At 42.9% G+C, this 27095-nt stretch overlaps 1 protein-coding gene across 3 annotated transcripts in view; it reads right to left on the bottom strand.

Moving 5' to 3' along the window:
* Positions 1–27095, bottom strand: part of acox3 (acyl-CoA oxidase 3, pristanoyl) — a 182939-nt gene that overhangs the window by 53697 nt on the left and 102147 nt on the right. For all 3 annotated transcript variants that reach the window (XM_059645781.1, XM_059645786.1, XM_059645790.1), the window contains one exon: positions 13912–14022. In XM_059645781.1, coding sequence (XP_059501764.1) covers positions 13912–14022 — 111 coding nt within the window. The remainder of the gene's footprint in view (positions 1–13911; positions 14023–27095) is intronic.

Below are 27095 nucleotides of genomic sequence, written 5' to 3'. Positions count from 1 at the left end.
GTCAGCGAGTGCAGCCTAACACGTGGCTGCGCAGCTGGTGCAGGAGGGAGGGCTTCAGATACTGAGACCATTGGGATGCCTTCTGGGGAAGGTGGGACCTGTACATGAAGGACGGGTTGCACCTGAACTGGAGGGGGCAAATCTCCTGGGTGGGAGATTTGCTCGAGTGTTTCGGGAGGGTTTAAACTAGTTTAGCAGGGGGGTGGGAACCAGAGCTACACATCTGAGGGAGGAGGGGGCGTAGTAGATGAGGCAGTAGCAGGATGCAGTGAGTCTACCGGGAAGGTTTTTCAAGTGATGGAACGAAGGGATCGGTTAAAATCTGTCTGCTTTAACGTGAGGAATGTCAGAAATAAGAGTGACAAACTTAGAGCATGGATCAGTACTTGGGGCTATGATGTTGTGGCCACAACGGAGACGTGGGTTTCACAGAGGCAGGAATGGTTGCTAGATGTTCCAGGGTTTAGAATATTTAAAAAGATCAGGGAGGGGGGAAAAAGAGGAGGGGGGTGGAGCGTTGCCAATCAGACAGTGCATCACAGCAAGAGAAATGAAGGTTGTCGAGGAAGGTTTGTCGACCGAGTCAGTATGGGTGAAAGTTAGGAACAGCAAGGGAGCAGTCACCTCATTGGGGGTTTTCTACAGACCCCCAAATAGCAGTAGGGAGATCGAAGAACTCATTGGCTGGCAGATTGTTGAAAAGTGCAAACGTAGCAGGGTTGTTGTTATGGGTGACTTCAACTTTCCCAATATAGATTGGAATCTCCTTAGTGCAGATGGTTTGGATGGAGCCTTTTTTGTCAGGTGTGTTCAGGAGGGTTTCCTTACTCAGTATGTGGACAGGCCGACGAGGGGGGAGGCCATTTTGGATTTGGTGCTCGGCCATGAGCCAGGACAGGTGTCAGATCTCACGGTGGGAGAACACGTTGGCGACAGTGACCTCAAAAGCCTCACATTTACCATAGCCATGGAAAGGGAAAGGAGCAGTTACCAGGGGAGGATATTAAACTGGGGAAAAGGAAATTATGACGCTATCAGGCAGGAGTTGGGAAGTACAGATTGGGAGCAATTGTTCCACAGAAAGGGCACAACAGACATGTGGAGACTGCTTAAAGAGCAGTTGTTGCGAGTGATGCATAAATTTGTTCCTCTGAGACAGGTAAGAAGGGGTAAGATTAAGGAGCCTTGGATGATGGGAACAGAGGTGCTTCTCGTCAAAAAGAAAAAAGGCAGCTTACGTAAGGTGGAGGAAGCAAGGGTCCAGCACAGCTTTAGAGGATTACAGGCTTGCTCGGAAGGAGCTCAAAAGTAGACTGAGGACGGCCAGGAGGGGGCACAAAAAAGGCTTGGCAGGAAGGATTAGGGAGAACCCGAAGGCATTTTTCTCATACGTGAGGAATAAGAGAATGATCAAGGGAGAAGGTAGGGCCGTTCAGGGATAGCGTAGGGAACTTGTGTGTGGAGTCTGAGCAGATAGGGGAAGCCCTAAATGAGTTTTTTGCTTTGGTTTTCACGAAGGAAAGGGACCTTGTTGTGAATGAGAACTTTGAGGAGCAGGGAAACAGGCCTGAACAGATCGAGATTGAGGAAGTTGATGTGCTGGAAATTTTGGCAAACATTAAGATTGATAAGTCCCCAGGGCCAGACCAGATTTATCCTTGGTTGCTCCGGGAAGCAAGAAAGGAGGTTGCTAGGCTGCTGGCGAAGATCTTTGCTTCCTCACTCTCCATGGGAGCCATACCAGAAGATTAGAGGGAGGCAAATGTTGTTCCTCTTTTCAAGAAAGGGAATAGGGAAATCCCTGGAAATTACAGAGCAGTCAGTCTTACATCTGTGGTCAGTAAGGTTTTGGAAAGAATTCTGAGGGATAGGATTTATGACTATTTGGAAAAGCATAGTGTGATTAAAGGGAGTCAGCATGGCTTTGTGAGGGGCAGGTCATGCCTCACAAATCTTATTGAGTTCTTTGAGGAAGTCACGAGACAGGCTGACAAGGGTCGAGCAGTGGATGTGGTGTCCATGGACTTCAGCAAGGCATTTGATAAGCTTCCCCCCAGCAGGCTCATTCATAACGTCAGGAGGTATGGGATACAGGGTGATTTCGCTGTCTGGATTCAGAATTGGTTGGCTGACAGGAGGCAGAGAGTGGTTGCAGATGGTAAGTATTCTGCCTGAAGGTCAGTGCTGAGTGGTGTCCCACAGGGCTCTGTTCTTGGGCCTCTGCTCTTTGTACTTTTTATAAATGACTTGGATGAGGAGGTTGAGGGGTGGGTTAGTATGTTTGCTGATGACACAAAGGTTGGAGGTGTCAGCGATAGTATCGAGGGCTATTGCAGGCTTCAGCGAGACATTGACAGTATGCAGAGCTGGGCTGAGAAATGGCAGATGGAGTTCAACCTGGATAAATGCAAAGTGATGCATTTTGGAAGGGTGAACTTAAATGCTGAATATAGGATTAAAGGCAGGATTCTCGGCAGTGTGGAGGAACAGCAGGATCTTGGTGTTCAAATGCATAGCTCCCTCAAAGTTACCACCCAAGTGGATAAGGTTGTTAAGAAAGCATATGGTGTTTTGGCTTTCATTAACAGGGGGATTGAGTTTAAGAGCCGCGGGGTTATGCTGCAGCTCTACAAAACCCTGGTGAGACCACACTTGGAATATTGAGTCCAGTTCTGGTCGCACTATTACAGGAAAGATGTGAAGGCTTTGGAGAGGGTGCAAAGGAGGTTTACCAGGATGCTGCCTGGACTGGAGAGCTTGTCTTACGAGGAGAGGTTGACTGAGCTTGGACTTTTCTCTCTGGCGAGGAGGAGGAAGAGGGGTGACTTGATCGAAGTGTACAAGGTAATGAGAGGCATGGACAGAGTCGATAGCCAGAGACTTTTCCCCAGGGCAGGATTGACTGCCACGAGGGGTCATAGTTTTAAGGTGTTAGGAGGAAGATATAGAGGAGATGTCAGAGGGAGGTTCTTCACCCAGAGAGCTGTGAGTGCATGGAATACTTTACCAGTGGTAGTCGTGGAAGCAGAGTCATTAGTGACATTTAAGCGACTGCTGGACATGTACATGGACAGAAGTGAATTGAGGGGAATGTAGGTTAGGTTATTTTAATTTTGGATTAGGATGAATCCACGGCACAACATCGTGGGCCGAAGGGCCTGTACTGTGCTGTACTTTTCTATGTTCTACGTAAATACTACCTCATCGGTACATGAATTTAAAAAAAGTGAACATCTGGATAACATACATAAATAATTTTCAAGTGCAATGTTTAAGTTAAGAAGTGATACTTAGCAGGAAAGATTGAATAGATTTGGGCTATTTTTTAAAAAAATATTATTAATGGCCTTGATCAAACAGATGCAAAGAGGAAATTTTATTTATAAGTGCCATAACGTTCAAGGCTATCGGCCAAGTGCTGGAAATAGGACTAGTATAGAGTTAGGGTAGTCTATTGTCAATGCAGACTAAATGGGTCAAAGGGCTTTTTATGTGCTGTATGATTCCATGACACTGCAGACCATGTAGTAGAGGCAGACACACAATTCCAGGCCTTAGATGCAGTGACACTGAAGGAATAGCGATTATATTCTCAGTCAGAATAGTGTGTGGCTTAGAGCAGAACTTGTAATTGCTGCTGATCCAAACTATCTTCTGCCCTGTCCCAAATGGAAGTGGTTGTGGTTTTGGAAGTTACTGTCTAAAGAGCCTTGGTGAATTTCTGTAATGCATCTTGTAGATAGTACATACTTGCTACTGAGCATTGGTGGTGGAGGGAGTGGATGTTTGTGGGTGTGGTGCCATTCAAACAGGCTGCTTTGTCCTGGATGGTGTCAGGCTTCTTTAATGTTGTCGTTAGAGCTGCATTCATCCTGGTAAATGGGGAATTTTCCACTACACTCCTGAGTTGCGCCTTGCAGATGTTGGACTGGCTTTGAAGCACCAGGAGGTGAATTACTCATTGCAGGATTCCTAATCTACGACCTGTATTCAGTAACGGTGACCATAAAACTGCCATTGATTAATATAAAAACCCACCTGTTTCACACATAGCCTTTAGGGAAGGAAATCTGCCCTCCTGGCCTTAGAAAAGGCCACACAGTTTCAAGGCAATTAGGATTAGACAATAATTACTGGCCTTGGCAGTGATGCTAATAAAGATCAAGATAGACCAGCTGGGCCATATAGCTTGCTTCTGTGTTGTACCTTCCAGCTAACATCCATTGTAATGAATTGATTTTAGACAATTCACATTATAAAATTATAACATGAAAATCTCTCTCCTTATACACTCACTGCTTCATGAGTGTGTGTTCTTTGTGTGCCATCAGAACTGATCAGAGAGAGAAATGCTTGCTTTTATTTGAAGTGTTCAAAATTTTAAATGCAGTCTTGACAAGTTGCTCCCTGATACCCAGTCTCATCAAAAGGGAGCATAAATCAGCTTTTTGACAGCCTTCTCCTGTAATTGTTTGGGATATTTTGTACTTATGGACAGAAAACCATTAGCATGTGAATAAATTCCCAGAATATGTCTTGGTGGCGTGACACCATACCAGAATTCCAATTAAGGAAGCAAAATTATATAAAGAACATATTTAAAGTCTCAATGTGCACTCCCACTGGGTGAGGCTCCACTCGAGGAATGCAATTTCATAAAAATAAGATGGTAGACACCATGGGTGGAATTTAGTCCTCCCTTGAGTGGGGCAGGCAATGACGAGAATGTTGATTCACATGCCAAAAGTTAAATAAAAATCAGAATCTTGATATAGAGAAAGAGAGAGAGAGGGAAAATCAGATTTTCATCTTATGGTTAACCAGCAAGGGTAAAATCTCACTGATGATGGTGATTATCCTATTTCCATGTAATTTACCTTATTTATGTGCAGCTTCCAATTTTCCCAGCTTTCTCAAGAAACAAGATGGCACCACTTGTGACACAAAGGTCTGAGCAGTTATCTGGTGGTAGCAGCCCTCTGCTTCCTTCTTAAAACCTTCATCCAACTTTGTCTTTGCCACAAATTCCCTGCACACTCCATGGGTACCAGATTCCTCCCTTTTTCAGACATGCAAGTGAGCATCGGTAAATCACCAGTCTTGTAAATCACCATCATACCTATTCTTGGACAAACTCTCACATCACTTAAGCCCCTCATTACATCACTTTAGAGCTCCAGGACATTTATCATTTGCATGTTTCTGTGAGGTTGCTTTTCACAACAGGCTTTTGCCAATTCGATTCACTCCAGATGATACCAATAAATGGCTGGAGACACTGGATATTGCAAAGGTTATGGGTCCTGACAATATCCTGGCAACCTTTCTGAAGACTTGTGCTCTGGAATTTGCTGCTCCCTGAGCCAAGCTCTTTCACGGCAGTCACAATGCTGGCATCTAGGGAAATTGTTCAAGTATGTCCTGGACATACAGAACAGCACAAATCTACCCCAGCCAATTACTACCCTGTCAGTCTACTCTTGATTATCAGTAAAGTGATGGAAGGTGACATCAACAGTATTATCAAGCAGCACCTGCTCAGCAATAGCCTCCGCACTGATGCTTAGTTTGAGTTCTGTCAGGGCTCATTACAGGTTTGGTTCAAACATGGACAAAACAGCTGAATTCCAGAGGTGAGGCGACAGTGACAACTCTTAACATTATGACCACATTTGATCGAATGTGGCATCAAGGAGCCCTAACAAAACTGAAATCAATAGTTATTGGGGGAAAATTCTCTGCTGTTCGGAGTTATACCTGACACAAAGCGAGATATCTGTGGTTATCTGAGATCAGCCACCTTAGCTCCATGACTCCTCTCCAGGAGTACCTCACAGTAGTGTCCTACGCCCAATCATTTTCAGTTGCTTCATCAATGACATTCCCACTATCATAAATGTCAGAAGTGGGGATGTTTGCTTCAGACCGCGCAATATTCAGTACCATATGCAACTCTTCAGATACAGAAGTGGTCCGTGTTCAAATATAAGATCTGGAAAATATCGAAGCTTGGGCTGACAAGGGGCAAGTAACATGAATACCACACAAATGGCAGACAATGACCATTCCAGTAAGAGAAGATCTAACAAGTGCCCCTTGACATGCAGTGGTGCTACTGTCACTGAATCCCCCACTATTAACATCCTGGGGGCTTGTTACCATTGACCAGAAACTCAAATGAACTTTCCGTAGACATTCAGTGGGTAAAAAATAGGTCAGAAGCTAGGAATACGGCAGTGAGTAACTCACCTTCTGACTCCCCGAAGTCTATCACTATGAGAGCCCTTGAGTGGAAATGAAGCGTGCAATTATGAGCGTTACAGTCCCTGAGCCTGAGTGAGATAGGTGTGCTGTGGCAGAGTTAGAGTGAGTGGTGGCCCTGTGATTGTAACAGAAGATGGTGGCATTTATCTAAGTGGAGCACCTCCAAGCACCAGCCAGTGAACAAGAGGGTTAGAAAATTGTTTGTGTAACTTTCACCTTAATTTGTATTTCTTTTCTCTCTAATTCCGATCACCTGATGCCACTATTACTTATCTAAAACTCTGGTCAGAAACAGCTATTTTTAGGAGATGGATTGAGGCCCTGACTACACAATATGCAAATCAACTGGTTTTCCAAAAACAAATGCATCACCAAGCTCCATGCCCAGTGTCATTTGTGCATTTTTCATGAAAGGCTTACTCAACAATAAGGTTATCTCATGAAAGATCAGCAATGACAAATTCGCTTATTCAATCTGTTTTGCAGTAAATTACCACTCTTTTTAACAATCTCAATGTTTTGAGAAGATTTGTAGCTCAGGTTGAGTTTGCTCGCTGAGCCAGATGGTTAGTTTTCAGACGTTTCGTCACTGTTCTAGGTAACATCATCAGTGAGCTTCCAATGAAGCGCTGGTGTTACGTCCCGCTTTCTATTTATCTGTTTAGGTTTCCTTGGGTTGCTGATGTCATTTCCTGTGTTGGTGATGTCATTTCCTGTTCTTTTTCTCAGAGGGTGGTAGATTGGCTCCAAATCAATGTGTTTGTTGATGGAGTTCCAGTTGGAATGCCATGCTTCTAGGAATTCTCGTGCGTGTCTCTGTTTGGCTTGTCCTAGGATGGATGTGTTGTCCCAATCAAAGTGGTGTCCTTCCTCGTCTGTATGTGAGGATGCTAGTGATAGTGGGTCATGTCGTTTTGTGGCTAGTTGATGTTCATGTATCCTGGTGGCTAGCTTTCTGCCTGTTTGTCCAATGTAGTGTCCAATGTGGACAAACAGGCGGAAGGCTAGCCACCAGGATACATGAACATCAAATAGCCACAAAACGACATGACCCACTATCACTAGTATCCTCACATACAGACGAGGAAGGACACCACTTTGATTGGGACAACATATCCATCCTAGGACAAGCCAAACTGAGACACGCACGAGAATTCCTAGAAGCATGGCATTCCAACCGGAACTCCATCAACAAACACGTTGAGTTGGAGCCAATCTACCACCCTCTGAGAAAAAGAACAGGAAATGACATCACCAACGCAGGAAATTACATCACCAACCCAAGGAAACCTAAACAGACAAATAGGAAGTGGGACATAACACCAGCGCTTCATCGGAGGCTCACAGATGATGTTACCTAGAATGGTGACGAAATGTCTGAAAACGAACCTTCCAGCTCAGCGAGCAAACTCACGTCCAGAACCTCAATGTGTTGTCATCATCAAACATGAAAACAAGAAGTACTCTTTAATCTTGCATAGATCCTCATGACCGGTGAATCTAGGTAACATTTTAACCAGCCTCTGACAAATGCTGTCAAGGTGGAACCACTTACTGAGTGTAGTACAATTGAAAGAGTACGCAAATAACACATTATGATTGGGACTAAAACTCCTGACTAGATCAGTTCCTTTTAAATGATCATTTTCATCTCCTTCAGCATCAGACTTTCTGTACAAGACCTGGCCAATAATCAATATTTGGTTAGTGGTTGTGACATGGTGTGATGTTGGGACCTAAATTTAAACGTGACATCAGGATCCTGAAAGTTTTGCCCTCGAGTACGGAATCTAATTGGGAAGAAACCAGATGGAAATTTTTGAAATTAAAGAACAGCGCATGGCTCATTCAAAATAGATCAAAAGTAGTTAAACCGGATGTCAGGAAAAGATAAGGGTAGAGACAAGTGAAGTAAGAAAAAGCAAGGGAGGCAAATTAAACAATTTAAAAAAATACAAAATGTGAAGATAAATTAGACCGGTGGATATAAATGAAAAAGGAATTGAATTCCTCTTTCACAGCTTATAATGGCCGATTCAACAGCAGTAAAGGCAATGGAATAACCTGAGAACAGATCATTCCCTTGGGACTAACTCTGAAAATGTATCACGTGGCAAGCTTGAAATTCGTGGAAGGATAAATCCTCCAATTAATCTGACATGAAATAACACTCAGAAATCTCAAATGCTACCTGGTAGTTAAACATGTTATTTATAGCTATGCCCAATAATGTTGGACATAAAGGAAAGTAGATGGAGAATTATTACTTGGGCAAGTGCAAAAAATAGTCAACTTTCAGGCTCTTAAATGGATTGAGGCAAGGAAGGTCATAAGAAATAGTAACAGGAATAGGCCAATCTGATGCACCATTTGATAAGATTGTGCCTGATCTGACATTTCTGGCGTTCAGTTTTCCGCATTTTCCCTGTATCTCTCGATTTTCTTACAGATCAGGAATCTATCTCAGCCTTAAGTATACACAGGTATTCTGACTCCACAATTCTCTATGGCAAGGAGTTCTAAAGATTCACAAAATTCAGAGAGGAAATGCCTCCTCATCCTAGTCTTAAATTGGTATCTCTTTATTCTGAGACCAGACCCTCTGGTCCTAGACTCTCCCATGAGAGGAAACAACCTTTCAGCATTTACCCTTATGAATCCTGCATATGTTAATGAAATCGCCTCTCACGAGTAGAGTCCCAAACTGTTCAACCTTTCCTATTAAATCAATCCCTCTATACTGGAAATCATCCTCGCGAACCTTCTCTGAAGTGCCTCCACTGAAATAAAATCATTTCTTAAGGGGACAAAAACTACTCACAATACTCCAGATGTGGTCTCACCAGCACCTTTTACAGCTGCAGTAATTCTCCCTATTCTTATAGTCCAAACCCCTTGAAGTGAGGGCTAACATTACATTAGCCTTCTTGATTACCTGCTGCACCTGTGTGGTAGCTTGTAAACATTTTAATGTTCATAAATGTAAACTCTTTCATTAGAAATGTTTTGCAGGTACTGCTTTGAATGATAAATATCACTGACGTTCAACTAGCACAGTAGTTATTAATATACAATGACAACTTTTTGAATTATGAAGATTATTGTATCCTAAGTGTAATAAAAATGGTGACTAAAATTCTGAGATTGAGAAACCACTATGCAGAACACCCACATCCAAATAAAATGATCTCACTCTATTGTGGAGTGGACTTTTATATTGTTTTTACAGCTGTCTTGCCACAACACTGGCCTTACATCACAAAGGATTTTCTAGCAATAGTCCTGTTGCGTACTGCACATATGACATTTGTTTTTGGTTTTTGTGATAGTCTGTGATTTATTGAAAATCTGAATTTGGTTACTCCAAAGGATGCAGTCTGAATTACAATCATATATTTTAATTTGTATAAATATCAATGTATTAAGTGGTAGTAATCAGGCTGATCTCCTACTGACCGTGGTCACACTGCTGCATCTGAGAAAAGAAGTTGGGAAGGAGCGTGAGAATACTTCAATAAGGAACTGAGTTCCTCCTTCATAGCTTTTGACGTCTGATTCAACAGTGGTATCAGTAATGAATGGCCCAAGAATTGATCATTCCTTTAGAGCTACCTCTGAAAATGTATCATATGGCAACCCTGAAATTAGTGGAAGAATAAATCCTCCAATTAATTTGACAAAGAAATAACATGCAGAAGTCTCAAATTCTACTTGGTGGTTCAGCAAGTTATTTTTATTTATGCACAATAATGTTGAATATACAGGAAAGCAGGTGGAGAATTAGGAAAAATAGTTAATTCTCAGGCTCTTAAATGGGTCTTATATTTAATGAAAGGCCAGAAAGACAGTACGATAGAGGATTTTTACACCAATTAGTATGATTTCCCAGATCTCTGGGAGAAATTAACTGCAGAATATGTTAAAATTCCTTTCAACGGTAAGTACCACTTGACAGTCTGTCAAACCAACAGCTGGTTTCCCAGCTAAGCCTGACGTTGCAGGCTGGGAGCACTGGTGGTGATGAAGTAAAATAGCCATTGGTTTGGAATGAAGGCAGGGCATATATTGTCAATCCACAATTTGGTCCAATCATTGGCAGGTAAACTTTTTATGCCTTTGAAAACACTCCTAATCCCGCATCAGAAGCAAACAGTAAGGGCCCTAACACCGATCCCAATCCAGTCTCAAAAATATCCCTTGACCATCAACTTCATCTTCCTGTCACTCAGCCAATTTTCAATCCAATTAACTAAATTTCCCTGGATCCCAGGGCTCTTACCTTTGCTATCAACCTTCTATGCAGGACTTTAACAAAAGCCTTACTGAAATTTACACAGACTACACCTAAAGCATTGTCCTCATCTACACATCTGGTCACCTCCTCAAAATGTTTAATCAAGTTGGTCCAATATGACCTCCGCTTAACAAAATCATTCTGACTGTACTTGATTAACCCCTACCTCTTCAAATGCAGATTAATTCTGTTCCTCAGAATTACTTACAACAGTTTGTAAGTAAACCACTTAGGTTTGACTGATTGGTCTGTAGATTCCTGGTTTAGTCTTTCCTCTTTCCCTGCTTCTTGAACAACATTACCACACTGGCTGTCCTTCAGTCCCCTGGCACCTCTCTTAGGGAAATTGAAAATTACTGGAAGCATCCCTGCTATTTCCTTCCTTGCCTCACTCAACAGCCGGGATCCATTTCATTCAATCATGGAGATTAATCTACTTTTACACCGGCCAGACCACTCAGAACTTATTCTGTCTACGCTAGTTTCTTCAATTATAATCACAAGTCTTCTCCCAGAATTCTTTACCCACATTGTTTCTCTCACTGTTAGAAATCAACATAGACCATTTATTTACAAACCTAGTAGGAACTGATGATGCTGGAGAATCTGAGATAACAAGGTGCAGAGCTGGATGAACACAGCAGGCCAAGCTGCATCAGAGGAGCACGAAAGCTGACATTTTGGGTTGAGACCCCTCTTCAGAAATGGGGGAGAAGAAGGGGTTTCTGAAATAAGTAGGGAGAGAGGGGGAGGTGGATAGAAGATGGATGAAAGAGAAGATAGGTGGACAGGAGATAGACAAGTCAAAGAGGCGGGGTTGGAGCCAGTGAAGGTGAATGTGGGTGGGGAGTTAGGAAGGGAATAGGTCAGTCTAGGGAGGATGGACAGGTCAGGAGGCAGGATGAGGTTAGTGGGTAGGAGATGGGGATGGGGCTTGAGGTGGGAGGAATGGTTAGGGAGACGGGGACTAGCTGGGCTGATTTTGGGATGCGGTTGGGGGAGGGGAGATTTTGAAGCGTGTGAAGTCCACATTGATACACTTGGGTTGCAGGGTTCCCAAGCAGGTGTAGCAGGTGTAGCACTTGCTTCGGTTGCAGGATAAAGTGCCGGAAGTAGTGGGGCTGGAGGGGACAAGGGGGTCACGGAGAGAATGGTCTCTCTGGAAAGCATATAAGGGTGGAGAGGGAAAAATGTCTTTGGTAATGGGGTCAGATTGCATATTTTGGGAGACCCCACCCTTATATGCCTTCCGGAGGGACCACTCTCTCCGTGACTCCCTTGTCCGCTCAGGTAGTGCTTAATTCTATTTCTTCGTAGAAAAACATGAGCTTATTTGGGTAGTGTAGTCAAGAGCAGAAGGCATATGTTATAGTTGGAAGCAAACTGATGGAATCAAAATAAAACTATTTAGATGGGCTAAACTAACAGTACATAAGTCACAAAACCATGGCCATCCAATACATTCAATATTTTTTTATCTACCTATTTTTCTCATCAACCTGTTCAGAGATGTTATGATACATTTCTAGAGCAGGTGGGGCTGGAACCTGGTCCAGGGGTAGTGACACTACCAATGCACCACAAGAGGGCCCCACCCAGTAAATTCATATTTAGAACTTAATTCAAGCCAACTGTTTTCAAAAGGTTCTAATTAACTTCATGAGATATGCAAGTAGAAAAAAAAACAGCATGAAAAAAGTGAACAGCATGACTGTCTCAGATGGTTTCAGCTGTCTGGAAGAACAGCCCTGCCCGCAAACACAAGCAAAAAAAATGTAATTCATCAACTTATTTTAATAAGAATGGCAAAAGGCCTTGAGAAAGCCTTCCAAGGCAATCTGGAAATTATTTAATTTCTTGCCTTTACATCTGCACATGTCACAGGAAATTGCGGAAAAGTTTGTAGATAAAAAATCCTGGCAAAGTCATTCTATAAAATGGTATGCCATGTGATTGCCATAACAAATATAGATCTCAAGTTGGTTACGAGGGAACGTGATGACATAAAAAGAAAAGAGGGATAAATAAATGTAATATGGGTCTGCTCATCATTTTATCTGAAGAGAGTACTCATGGGTTAGGGAATATAAAGGTAAGAAAGATAATGCACAAAAATAAAGAATTGCTGTTTCTTTCCTGAGAAATTAAACTTGGGAAACAATTGATTTGCCAAATTTTTTTAGATTAAATTCCCTACAGCGTGGAAACAGGCCCTACGGCCCAACAAGTCCACACCGCCCCTTGGAGCATCCCACCCAGACCCATTCCCCCTACAACCCACACACCCCTGAATACTACAGGCAATTTAGCAGGGCCAATCCACCTGGCCTGCACATCTTTGGACTGTGGGAGGAAACTGGAGCACCAGAGGAAACCCACGCAGACACAGGGAGAACATGCAAACTCCACACATGCAGTTGCCCGAGGCTGGAATCGAACCCAGGTCACTGGTGCTGTGAGGCTGCAGTGCTAACCACTGAGCCACCGTGCCTTCTCTTCATGATTTAAGTGAATAGCTGAGCAGGCTAGAGGGGCTGAATGGCCCACACCTTTCCAATGATAGATCTGTGTTATTGTGGAGTTAATTCATAGATCAGTAGCTTTTAAATGGCATGGAAGACTCAAAGGGTTAAATGCCGTAAATGTGAAGATCTTAGGTTCTTATATTCTGCAATCCAGTAGTGCTGGCGTTCTGTGTGCCTTTGCCCGGGCTAGTGCTCCAACACAGCACCACATCAGTGGCTGTAGCATAGGTGGTGAAATACTGCTGAATTTCAGAGGTGTAGGGTGCAAATATCCTAATAAGACCACCTTTATAAAACTGTATTCTGAGAAGGCCTGGTTTTAGACTGCATCATCTTAGCAGTGGCAGGGGCACAATGGGATAAAAGACAGCAGATTCATCCTCTGTGGAGTAATTTTCACTCTGCAGAGGTGATGCCTCAACAATCTGGAGTGCAAAGGCAACTAGGGGCAGGCAATAAATGCTGGTCAGCCAGTCCCATGAGTGGATTAAAGAAAAGTGTCACCACTTACTTTCTCTGTTTAGCATCAATTCACCATGGACCTCTGTGAAGGGAAGCTTTCTACATCAAAGTGCTATGTAAGTTCAAGCTACTGTATTAACAATAGTTAGCACACAAAAGATTCACAGAAGGGACGAGTAAATGATGAACTGTTCAAGATTGTGACTGATATTTGTGAACTAAGGCCCTGCAGTTGGATAAATCAGGAATTAATTCTTTTCGGATATCATAATTTTTAGGTCTGAAAAAAAAAGTCATTGCAATCATTTTATAAAACTAGCCTGGTTAGATCAAGTTCTAAACTAACAAAGTGAATTTATATCTTACCTGAACAGTCCAGACACTCATTATCAGTTGCTGTAAATTCTTGGTTAAGAATAGAATTCAAATCTTCCAGAAAATCAACTGATTGCAATGGGGACTTGATAGTTACATGATCTAACATTGAGAAAATAAAAACAAAACTTAGAACAAAATACATTATATTGACAGACAATGACCTAAATTAGCCAATAATAAAATCAAGTACATTTCCAGTAGTGAGCAGTGATGATGTGCCAGAATACACAGGTTCAAGAACCTCCTAAATTCATACTTAGGCCTCATCATCATAATTCTGGAGTGGGCACCAAAGAATACTCTGATACTGTTTATCTCTTAGGCCCTAATCAACTTTAGCCAATTAAGGTATGATAGAAGGAATGGAGTAGGAGGTGGGGAGAGAAAACGGTGATCTGTAGTTTTTTAAGTGGATCAGAAGGATCAATACAGTGAAAAGAGCATGTTCTGGAATAACAACATATTGTTGTTATGTCATTACAGTCTATATAATATTTTTCACTCTACTTTGAACTGTGGCATAACATTGATTTGATTAATATTAACATTAATATATAACATTAAATATAGTTTAATCACCAGAAAATATATCTGCTATATTTCCAACAGATGAACCAATTCAACATTTAAAGTCCAGCCTAAAACTGAAAAAAAAAATCCACCTACTTGGAGATATGGCGTTTCAAAGAAACCTACCCAATCTATGGCAACACACTGCTCATTAAAACTGGCTCAGTTTCTGATCTTTATGAGTAAGTCTGCTGGTTTGAAAGGGGAATCATTATGCAAAATAAAGAATTTGTGATAAGTTTATATAAGTAGGTTTACAGAAATTTAATGACTATTCACAAAATGTTTATTTCAATACAGTCTAGCGATTTCTCATAAATCTAATACAGCAAAGTTATTTTCATAATGCACTGATTGTTATATTGTTGGTTCGAGAGGCCATGAAATAATGAACTAAGAGAAAATCAGAGTTAACATTTTGGGTCCAAAGAAACTTCTCAGAACTGATGGTAACTGGGAAAATGTCCTTTTATATGCAGAAAATAGGGGATGGAGTAGGGAGTAAATGATAGGATAGAGCCCAGAGAGAGAAGAGCAGTTGGGTAAACAAAGGATCTGATAACGGTCTGTCTAGGACAGTGAGTAGTTGTTAATGGGGACAGTTAGTGACTAAATAGGTGGTGCATCATATAAAGAACAAAAAAAATTACAGCACATGAACAGGCCCTTCAGCCCTCCAAGCCTGCGCCGATCCAGATCCCCTATTTATACCTGTCGCCTATTTTCCAAGGATCTGTATCCCTTTGCTCCCTGCTCATTCATGTACCTGTCTAGATACATCTTAAATTAGGCTATCGTGCCTGCCTCTACCACCTCCGCTGGCAATGCATTCCAGGCACCCACCACCCTCTGCGTAAAGAGCTTTCCATGCATATCTCCCTTAAACTTTTCACCTCTCACCTTGAAATTATGACCCCTAGTATTTCAGTCCCCCACTCTGGGAAAAAGCTTATTGCTATCCACCCTGACTATACCTCTCATGATTTTGTAGACCTCAATCAGGTTCCCACCCCTTAACCTTCGTCCTTCTAATGTAAATAATCCTAATCTAATCAACCTCTCTTCATAGCTAGTGCCCTCCATATCAGGCAAAATCATGGTGAACCTCCTCGGTGCCTTCTCCAAGCATCCACATCCTTTTGGTAAAGTGGCAACCATAACTGTACGCAGTATTCCAAATGTGGTCGAACCAGTCCTATACAACTGTAACCCGACCTGCCAACTCTTGTGCCCAAAACCCCACCTGATTAATGAAAACATGTCGTATGCCTTCTTGACCACTCTACTGACCTGCGCTGCCACATTTAGGGTCCAATAGGCCTGAACACCCAGATCTCTCTGTGCATCAATTTTCCGCAGGGCTTTTCCATTTACCGTGTAGTTCGACAGTGTTAACAAGGCCTGGTTTGTGGCGTAGGGGGCTAGAACATGGGAGAGGTTAGGGCCTAAAATTATTGAAGTCAGTATTGAGTCTGGAGGACTGCAGGGTCCCCAAGTGGAAAATGAGGTGTTCTTCCAGCTTGCTTCGAGCTTCGCTTGAACACTGTAGCAAGCCTGAGACAGAGAATTGGCCAGAGAACAGGGTGTTATGTTAAAGTGGCAGGCAACAGGTAGCTCAGGATCTTTTCTGTCAGCAGAATGTAGATGTTCTGTGAAGTGGTCACCCAGTTCACGCTTCATTTCCCCGTTGTAGAGGAGACCACATTGTGAGCAGCAAATACAGTAGACTAGATTCTGCAAAGTGCAGGTGAAGTGTTGCTTCACCTGGAAGGTATGTTTAGACCCTTGGATATTGGGGAGGGAAGAGGTAAATGGGCAGGTGTTGCACCGTTGCTGGTTACAGGGGAAGGTGCCATAGGGCTGGGGGAGGGGTGAAGCAAGAGTGGGCCAGGGTGTGTTGGAGGGAACAGACCCTGTGGAAGGTAGACAAGGGAGGAGAGGGGAATACATGTGTCTTGTGGTGGCATCTCGCTGGAGGTGGCGGAAATGGCATCTGATGATCTTCTGGATGTGGATACTGGTGAGATGGTAGGTAAGGACAAGGGGAACCCTGTCACTGTTGTGGGAGGGAAGAGAATGGGTGATGGCGGAAGTGTCGGTGATGGGTTGGACCCAGTTGAGGGCCCTGTCGACAACAGTGCTGCGGAATCCTCGGTTGAGGAAGAAGTTGGACATTTTGGAGACTCCCTTGTTGAAGTTGGTCTCATCTAAACATATGCGGCGGAGACGGGGGAACTGAGAGAATGGGATGCAGTCTTTACAGAAAACAGGGTGTGAGGATGTATTGTCCAGGTAGCTGTGGGAATCAGTAAGTTTGTAGTGGATATTAGTGGCTGGTCTATCCCTAGAAATGGAAACAGAGGTATTGAGGAAGGGAATGGAGGAGTCAGAGATAGGTGAAAATGAGGGCAGTGTGAAAATTGGAAGTGAAATCGATGAACTTTAACAATTCTGGATGACAGATTGAAGCAGCACCAATGATATCATCAATATATCAGAGAAAGAGTTGTGGGTGGGGGCAAAATAGGACTGAAACAAGGAATGTTCACCATACCTCATGAAGAGGCAGGCATAACTGGGGCCCATGAGGGCATTCAAGGCCACCCCTCTTACCTGAAGAAAATGAGAGGAGTTAAAAGAGAAGTTGTTTACAGTGAGGATGACTTGACCAAGCAGAGGAGGATGGCGGTGGGTGGATACAGTTCAGGTCTTTGCTCCAGGAAGAAGAACAGAGCCCTAAGTCCCTCCTGGTGGGGGATGGGCGTGTAAAGGGATTGGACGTCCATGATAAAGAGGTGGTGGCTGGACCCTGCAAACTGGAAGTTTTGAAACTGAAGTAAAACATCAGAGGAATCATGGATGTACGTGGGCAGGGATTGGACAAGGAGAGAGAAGACTGAGTCAAGGTAGGAAGAGATGACTTCTGCAGAGCAGGAGCAGGGTGAAACAATGGGTTTACCTGGACAGTCCTGTTTGTGGATTTTTGAATGAAATGAGGTCTGTTACTGTAGTAGATACAATGGCTTGAGGCATCATGGTGGGGTTATGGTCCAGGGGAAGACAGGAGGTGTATCGGAGAGCTGGTGTTCAGCCTCTGCAATGTAGAGGTCAGTATGCCAGACTACAATAACACCACCTTTATCGGCAGGCATAATAACAAAGTCATGGTTAGATCGAAGCGCACGGAGTGCAATTAGTTCGGAGGGAAATAGGTTGGATTTGGTGAGGTGGACAGAGAAATTGAGGTGACTAATATTACGTCGACAATTCTCCACGAACAGATCGATTGCAGGTAAAAGGCCAAAGGGAGGGGTCCAGGTGGAGGCAGAGTGTTGGAACTGGGCAAAGGGGTTGGTGGGATGGGGAGAGGACTCTTGCCCAAAAAAATGGACATGGAGACAAAGACAGCAGAAGAAGAGCTTGATGTCATGTTGTGCCCAAAATTCGTTAAGGTGGGAACGCAGAGGTATAAAGCTGAGGCCTTTGCTGAGTACAGAATGTTTAACATTGGACAGTGGAAGTTTAGGAGAGAAGGCTACGTGACAGAAAGTGGTGCTGGGGGATGGGTTGGAGCAAGGGGAAGGGGAGGAGAGGAAGATTCCAGAGGGCCATGAGTATCTTTGAGTTGTTGCATCTTGTGGGCCATGACGTCCGCAAGGAAAAGAAAAAAGTTTCTTGTTAGTGTGACGAATGAGCCGGAGGATGGCATGGAACTGTGGAGTGGTGCAGCCCTGAGCCACTGTGTTGCAATGCTGTTGGAGAGAAAGGTCGAGAGTGTGCATGTGACATTGCATGGCACTGTGTGTGATCTCAGGACGTGGCAAGAGTAGCCGTCCATGGAACGTTGAATATCACAGAGGTATCTGTGATCCTGGGAGGATTCAAAACATGAGGGCTGAAACTTCAGTTGGAATCCACGTGGAGTGAGTCTGAGCTGGAGGCAGTCACTGAGGAATGTGAGTATGGCTGTGGAAATGAGTTTCAGCAAATACTTGGTCAAACACCAGGGCTGGCAGTGAAATTAATATCGATGGACCAGAAGAAAGATGGAAGGGAAATCCCGTCGGAGAGAGAAGCAGGACTTCTTCAAGGTGGACATGTCTAGAAGAGATCTGGCAGTGAGTTAAATATTGAAATAATAATGCGTTGATTGTCATATTGAGAGTTTTCGCAGCAAGTCTGAACATCTGAATTCATTAGAAAAAATTTTGAAAGTAAAATGTTGATGTCAGTAAAATTAAGCTGACAGGTTGTTCTAAATGTTTACTTTAGGGAAAGAAATCTACCTTCCTAATGCTGTCAACACGATTGTGATGACATTTTGAAATTACCGTTTCACACTGTCAAATCACTGCACTTTGAGGTGATGAGCCAGCCACTCAGTCATAGCAATTGAGAACAACAAAAAAGGCAACAGACTGAGAAGACATCGTGTCTTTCAGACTACTAGGATACAAAATAAATGCCAGCCTTGCAACAATGGCCACATCCAGTAGACTGTTGTAATAACAGTAAAGTGGATTATCAATACTGCACTTCCAACATCTGATTGTCAGACCTTTATGGAAAGGAAAATGTTTTAACAAAGGACAAATACTGTCCTAAAATAGTTGCTGTAATCACCTGGCCATGTTTGAGGCAAATCCAGAAAACTCATGGAATCATTGGCTGAGATTACAATATTTCCTGAAGACTAAATCCAGCCAAGTCAATGTCGTGATAGGAACGAGGTTAGTCACATGGATCTCAATGAGTACGAGTTCACTGACTGGGAATGTTAACCTGGGCCAATCAGGGAGTCGTGGTTGACAGATATAAATAAGAGTCTCAGGGATTCTCCTCATCCTAGGGACTGGCTCTGCTATCTGGTCAGAGTCCCTGTTTGATGCACATGTAAATGAAGGGTGAATTGGTGATGGGATATCAGCCTCCATGGAGTTAGTTCACTCAATGCAGACAATGCCATGAAATTTTCATACCTTTAACTCACAGATGCAGGATAAATTTACATACTGAGAGATGAAAGGTTACTTGCAGAGTATTCAGCCTGGAAGGACAAGGAACAGTCTCACAAATATATAAATTGACCTATATTAACAACTGCTTTGAGCAGTAAGGCAGAAACAAAGAAATATGAAATATAAACAGCAAGGACACTGCAAGCTCTCTTGCCCTGTCTCTTTCAACTTTGAAATTAGTGCCCAGCGAGAAAAACAGCTTTGTACAATGGCCAATCACCAAGGTCTTAACATCTACAAACTTTGCCACTGTTGCAGAATTTGAGTCAACAATTAAACAACTACTTCAGGTTTAAATTCTATGCCTGAGAGACGCTAAGGTCTTTCTTTAAGCAAAACTGTGTTGTCTGCTCTTCCAATCGGCACCAGATCAATTCTCATTTTAAAACTTATCACCTGTGCTTGTGTTGATGTTTAAAATCACATCGTTTTTTCAGCATTAGTAGGTAATCAAATCATAGGGTCAGAGGCACAGAGTCATTGGGTTTTACAGTATAGAAAGAGGTCTTTTGGTCCATTATTTCCATGCTGGTCATCAAGCATCTATCTACTTTAAACACATTTCCCAACACAAGGCCGTAGTCTTATACATTATGGCATTCCGAATGCTCACCTGAATACTACTTGAATGCTATGAGGGTTCCAGCCTCGACTGCCCCTGTTCTACTTTTAACCAATGATTTCCAGATATCTTCCACCCTCCGGGTAAAAAACATCTTCCTCAAATTCGTTCTAAACCTCCTGCCCTTAACTCTAATCTGTGTCGCCTGGCCGCTGACTCCTTGACTAAGGGGAAAAGTTTCTTTGTATCTATCCTATCAATTCCCCTTGTCAAAGAGTGGACCAGACCTCCTCAAAATATCTTAAGAAGGTAGCCTAGACTCTAACTTTGTCTTATTTTAAAGACAAATGTAAAATGGTGCGTTCCTGTTGCCATGTGACTGGTCAAACTACTCGATGTTAAGCAAAACACAATTTATTTAAACATAGAGAAATTTAGAATAACTTAACTGTTTTTTGCATTTGACAAGGTGCCACACAAAAGCCGCTGCAGAGGATAGAGGTACATGGCTTTATGGGTCATGAATTAGCATGGATAGAGGATTGGTTAACTAACAGAAAGCAAAGAATGGGGATAAATGGGTGTTTATCTGGTTGGCGATCAGCAGCCAGTGGTATCCCTCAGGGATCAATTTTGGCACCACACTTATTTACAATTTACGTAGATGACTACATTGGAAACCCAGCATAATGTGTCAAAGTTCACAGATGTCACTAAGATGAGTGGTAGGGTAAAGTGTACACGGAACACAGAAAGTCTGCAGAGGGGCTTAGATAGGTTAAGTGAGTGGGCACGTGTTTGGCAGATGGAGTACAGTGTTGGGAAATGCGAGGTCATCCATTTTGATAGGGATAACAGCAAAATGGTGAAAAATTGCAGTATGCTGCTGTGAAGAGTGACCTAGGTGGCCTTGTGCATGATTCACAAAAAGTTGGTTTTGAGGTGCTGCAGGTAATTAAGAAAACAAATGGAATATCGTTCTTCATTGCTAGAGGGATGGAATTTAAAAACAGGCAGGTAATACTGCAGCTGCACAGGGCGCTGATGAAGCCACACCAAGAGTACTGTTTACTGTTTTGGTCTCCCTATTTGAGAAAGGATGTAGTGGCACTGGAGGCGGTGTGAAGGGGGCGCGGAGGAGGTTCAGTAAGTTAATTCCAGAATTGTGAGGGTTGGTGTATGAGGAGACATTGAGTAGATTGGGACTATACTCATTGGAATGAGGCCGGATCTTTCAGAAACATATAAAATTATGATGGGAATAGATAAGATAGAAGCAGGGATGTTGTTTCCACTGGTGGATAAAACCAGAACCAGGGGGCATAGCCTCAAAATAAGGGGGAAGCATATTTAAAATTGAGTTGAGGAGGAACTTCTTCACCTAAAGTGTTGTGAATCTGTGGAATTCCCCCCTCAGTGAAGCAGTTGTGTCTGCCCCAGTGAATGCTTGTAAGGTGACAATAGATAGATTTTTGCAGAATAAAGGAATGGAGGGTTGTGGTGAGCAGGTGGGTAAGTGGAGCTGAGCCCACAAAAAGATCAGCCATGATCTTATTGAATGGCAGAACAGGCCTGACAGACTAGAAGGATAACTCCTGTTGCTTATTGGAAAACTTAACAGAGCAATAGATATGGTAACTATTACTAAGCAATTGTTCTAATATAGTAACATCCCATAAACACACCCTTTGGCAAAAAGGCAAGTTCAGAAATATCATTTTCTCATATGCAATGCAGTAGCAGAAAGAGAGAGAGAAAAGAAATCAAGCAAAAACTCAGAGTAGCAGCTAAGAGACCTCTATTGAAGCTTTCAACCCTGTTGAGATTCCAACAATAACGGCTGCTGAATTTCTAAAAACTGAAAACTAGAAATCCTGGTCTGTGAGAGTTGGCTGCACCCACCCAGGCTGCTTCTATTATTCTAGCTTAAAAAAACAATGCCTCACAAGCTGTTCACTTTACTGTCATTCCAACGAAACAGCTCTCCACCTCTGTCTTAAAGCCACTCTTTAAAAAAGGACAAAATAACCTCTTAAAGCCACAGCACTGTCACACTCACCATTTTATACACATCAATCAGGTCCCTCTCAGCCTTCTTTGCTTTTTCCTTTCCTTCACTCAAGAAAATCTTATTTACTTCCTTCATTTTGATCTAGTTAATTAGGCTTTAATCGAAGTATAATTGCTGATTTTGGGAGTGAGGGTGACATAATGCTAATATCTTTAGATTAACAATCCAGAGACCCCAGTTATGCTTTGGGGAGACAGGTTCAAGTCACATCACAACTGGTGAAATTTGAATTCAATTAAATTGAAAAGCTAGACATAGTAATGCTGATCATTAAACTCTTATTGATTCAAGAATGAAGTTGGGTAAGATAGACTGCAACAAAAAATTGGCAACAAAAACTCACTGAGCAATATGCTACATTCAAGGAGTAGATGGTTTGGGTATTGTCAAGGTTTTTTTTCTCAAAAGAGAAAGATAGAACAAACAAAACCAATGTTTCCTGGATTAGAAATAAAATAGAAATTAAAATTAAGAAGAAAAGTTGTGCTTATAACACATGTCAACTGAATTCCAACAGGACTACAGAAGGATCAGAGAGGAGGTGCAAACTCATATTAGAGAAGTAAAGAAGAATTACGAGAAAAGATTAGCAGCCCACATAAAGAAAAATCCTATGATTTTCTAAATGCATATATATAGGATAAAAATGGTAAAAAGAAGTAGGAATCAAAAAAGGTTTTACACATGGAGGCATGGTTGAGGTGAATTATGAACTCTGCATCTGTGCTTACTGAAGAGGTGGATGCGATGCAAGCCATGATGACAGAGTAGAAACGCCTGTCACTAAAAGGGTTCAAAATTGATAAGGAAGAAGTGTTAAAGAGACTATTACTATAGAACATAGAAGATAAAACATTACAGCACAGTACAGGCCCTTCAGGCCTCGATGTTACACCAATCTATGAAACCAATCTGAAGCCCATCTAACCTACACTATTCCATTATCATCCATATGTTTACCCAATGATCATTTAAATGCTCTTAAAGTTGGTGAGTCTACTACTGTTGCAGGCAGGGCATTCCACGCCCTTACTACTCTCTGAGTAAAGAACCTACCTCTGACATCTGTTCTATATCTATCACCCCTCAATTTAAAGCTACGTCCCCTTGTGCTAGCCATCACCATCCGAGGAAAAAGGCTCTCACTGTCCACCCCATCTAATCCTCTGATCTTCTTGTATGTGTCTCTATGAAGTCACCTCTTAACCTTCTTCTCTCTCATGAAAACAGCCTCAAGTCCCTCAGCCTTTCCTCGTAAGACCTTCCCTCCATACCAGACAATAACCTGGTAAATCAACTCTGCACCCTTTCCAATGCTTCCACATCCTTCCTATAATGCGTGATGAGAATTAGACAATAGACAATAGGTGCAGGATTAGGCCATTCGGCCCTTTGAGCCAGCACTACCATTCATTATGATCATGGCTGGTCATCCACAATCAGTATCCTGTTTCTGCCTTATCCCCATAACCCTTGATTCCACTATCTTTAAGAACTCTATCTATATCTTTCTTGAAACTATCCAGAGACTTGGCCTCCACTGCCTTCTGGGGCAGAGCATTCCATATATCCAGCACTCTCTGGGTGAAGAAGTTCCTCCTCAATTCTGTTCTAAGTGGCCTACCCCCTATTTTTAAACTGTGTCCTCTAGTTCTGGACTCCCCCATCAACGGAAGCATACTTCCTGCCTCCAGAGTGTCCAATCCCTTAATAATCTTATACGCCTCAATCAGATCCCCTCTCATCCTTCTAAACTCAAGTGTATACAAGCCCAGTCGCTCCAATCTTTCAACATATGATAGTCCCGCCATTCCAGGAATTGACCTCGTGAACCTATGCTGCACTCCCTCAATAGCCAGAATGTCCTTCCTCAAATTTGGAGACCAAAACTGCACATAATACTCCAAGTGTGGTCTCACCAGAGCCCTGTACAGCTGCAGAAGGACCTCTTTGCTCCTATACTCAATTCCTCTTGTTATGAAGGTCAGCATGCCATTAGTTTTCTTCACTGCCTGCTGTACCTGCATGTTTGCTTTCATTGACTGATGTACAAGAACACCCAGATCTCATTGAACTTCCCCTTTACCTAACCATACTAATTGTGTGCAATACTCCAAGTGCGGCTGCACCAGAGTTTTGTACAGCTTCAACATGACCTCGTGGTTCTGAAACTCAATCCTTCTACCAATAAAACCTAACACACCTTACGCTTTCTTAACAACCCTATCAACCTGGGTGGCAACTTTCAGGGATCTCTCTGCTTGTCCACACTATCAAGAATCTTACCATTAGCCCAGTACTCTGTATTCCTGTTACTCCTTCTAAAGTGAATCACCTCACACTTTTCCGCATTAAACTCCATCTGTCATCTCTCAGCCCATGTCTGCAGCTTATCTATGTCCCTCTGTAACCCGCAACAGCCTTCCGCACTATCTACAACTCTACCGACTTTAGCGTCATCCGCAAATTTACTAACCCATCCTTCTACACCCTCATCCAGGTCATTTATAAGAATGACAAACAGCAGTGGCCCCAAAACAGATCCTTGCAGTACACCACTAGTAACTGAGCTCCAGGATGAACATTTCCCATCAATCACCACCCTCCATCTTCTTACAGCTAGCCAATTTCTGATCCAAACTGCTACATCACCCTCAATCCCATACCTCCATATTTTCTGCAATAGCCTACCATGGGGAACCTTATCAAACTCATTACTGAAATCCAGATACACCACATCAACCGCTTTATCTTCATCCACCTGTTCAGTCACCCTCTCAAAGAACTCAATAAGGTTTGTGAGGCACGACGTATCCTTCACAAAGCCGTGTTGACTATCTCTAATCAAATTATTCCTTTTTGGATGATTATAAATCCTATCTCTTATAATCCTTTCTAACACTTCACCCACAACCGAAGTAAGGCTCACTAGTCTATAATTCCCAGGGTTGTCTCTACACCCCTTCTTGAACAAGGGGACAACATTTGCTATCCCCCAGTCTTCTGGCAGTATTCCTTTAGACAATGACAACATAAAGATCAAAGCCAAAGGATCTGCAATCTCATCATTAGCTTCCCAGAGAATCCTAGGATAAATCCCATCCGGCCCAGGGGACTTATCTATTTTCACACTTTCCAGAATTGCTAACATTTCCTCTTTGTGAACCTCAATCCCGTCTAGTCTAGTAGCCTGTATCTCAGTATTCTCCTCGACAACATTGTCTTTTTCTTGTGTGAGTACTGACGAAAAATGTTCATTTAGCGCCTCTCCTATCTCTTCCGACTCCACACACAACATCCCACTACTGTCTTTGATTGGCCCTAATCTTACTCTAGTCATTCTTTTATTCCTAACGTACCTCTAGAAAGTTTTAGAGATTTCCTTGATCCTGCCTGCCAAAGATTTCTCATGTCCCCTCCTGGCTCTTGTTAGCTCTCTCTTTAGGTCCTTCCTGGCTAACGTCTCACTCTCAAGCACCCTAACTGAGCCTTCAAACCTCGTCTTTACATAAGCCTCCTTCTTTCTCTTGACAAGAGATTCAATATCTTTAGTAAACCACGGTTCCCTCGCTTGACCACTTCGTGCCTGCCTGACAGGTACACACTTATCAAGTTCATGCAGTAGGTGTTATTCGAACAAGTTCTACCTTTCAATTGTGCCCAGCCTCTGCAGTTTCCTTCCCCCTCCTATGCATCCTAAATCATGCCTAATCGCCTCATTATTGCCTTTCCTCCAGCTATAACTCTTGCCCTGCAGTATATATCTATCCCTTTCCATCACTAAAGTAAATGTAACTGAACTGAGGTCACTATCACCAAAGTGCTCACCTACCTCCAAATCTAACACCTGGCCTGGTTCATTACCCAGCACCAAATCCAATGTGGCCTTGCCTCTTGTTGGCCTATCTACATACTGTGTCAGGAAACACTCCTGCGCACACTGGGCAAAAACTGAGCCATCTAATGTACTCAAACTATAGTGTTTCCAGTCAACATTTGGAAAGTTAAAGGCCCCCATAACAACTATCCTGTTACTTTTGCTCCTATCCAGAATCATCTTTGCAATCCTTTCCTCTACATCTCTGGAACTTCTCGGAGGCCCATAGAAAACTCCCAACAGGGTGGCCTGTCCTTTCCTGTTTCTAACCTCAGCCCATTCTACCTCAGTAGATGAGTCCTCATCAAATGTCCTTTCTGCCACAGTACTTCTGTCCTTGACTAACAATGCCACACCTCCCCACCTTTTGCCACCTTCCCTGATCTTACTGAAATATCTAAACCCCGGAACCTGCAACAACCATTCCTGTCCCTGCTCTATCCACGTCTGCGAAATGGCCACAACATCAAAGTCCCAGGTACCAACCCATGCTGCAAGTTCACCCACCTTATTCCAGATGCTCCTGGCATTGAAGTAGACATACTTCAAACTACCTTCCTGCCTGCTGGTGCACTCCTGCGACTTTGAAACCTTATTCATCACCTCACTACTCTCAACCTCGTGTACAAGGGAACTACAACTCAGGTTCCCATCCCCCTGCTGAATTAATTTAAACACTCCCGAAGAGCTTTAGCAAATTTGTCCCCCAAGATATTGATACCCCTCTGGTTCAGATCTAGGTCGTCCTGTTTGTAGAGGTCCCATGTATCCCCGAATGAGCTGCAATTATCCAGGTATCTGAACCTCTCCCTCCTGCACCATCCCTGTAGCCATGTGTTCAACTGCTCTCTCTTCCTATTCCTCATCTCGCGAGCACGTGGTACAGGTAACAAATCAGAGATGACAACTCTGTTTGTTCTAGCTCTACTGACGAGGCACTGGGACAGATGAACAGCATCCAAGGATAATCAAGGAAACAAGAATGGAAATGGCAAGAGGACTGGCCTTAACCTTTCAGTTCTCACTAGACTCATTCACTGGAAGTTTGGAAAATTACAAACATTATGTCCTTAT

This window comes from Stegostoma tigrinum, chromosome 1, assembly GCF_030684315.1.
Source record: "Stegostoma tigrinum isolate sSteTig4 chromosome 1, sSteTig4.hap1, whole genome shotgun sequence".
Taxonomy (NCBI): domain Eukaryota; kingdom Metazoa; phylum Chordata; class Chondrichthyes; order Orectolobiformes; family Stegostomatidae; genus Stegostoma; species Stegostoma tigrinum.
This window is presented reverse-complemented; position numbering and strand designations above follow the sequence as displayed.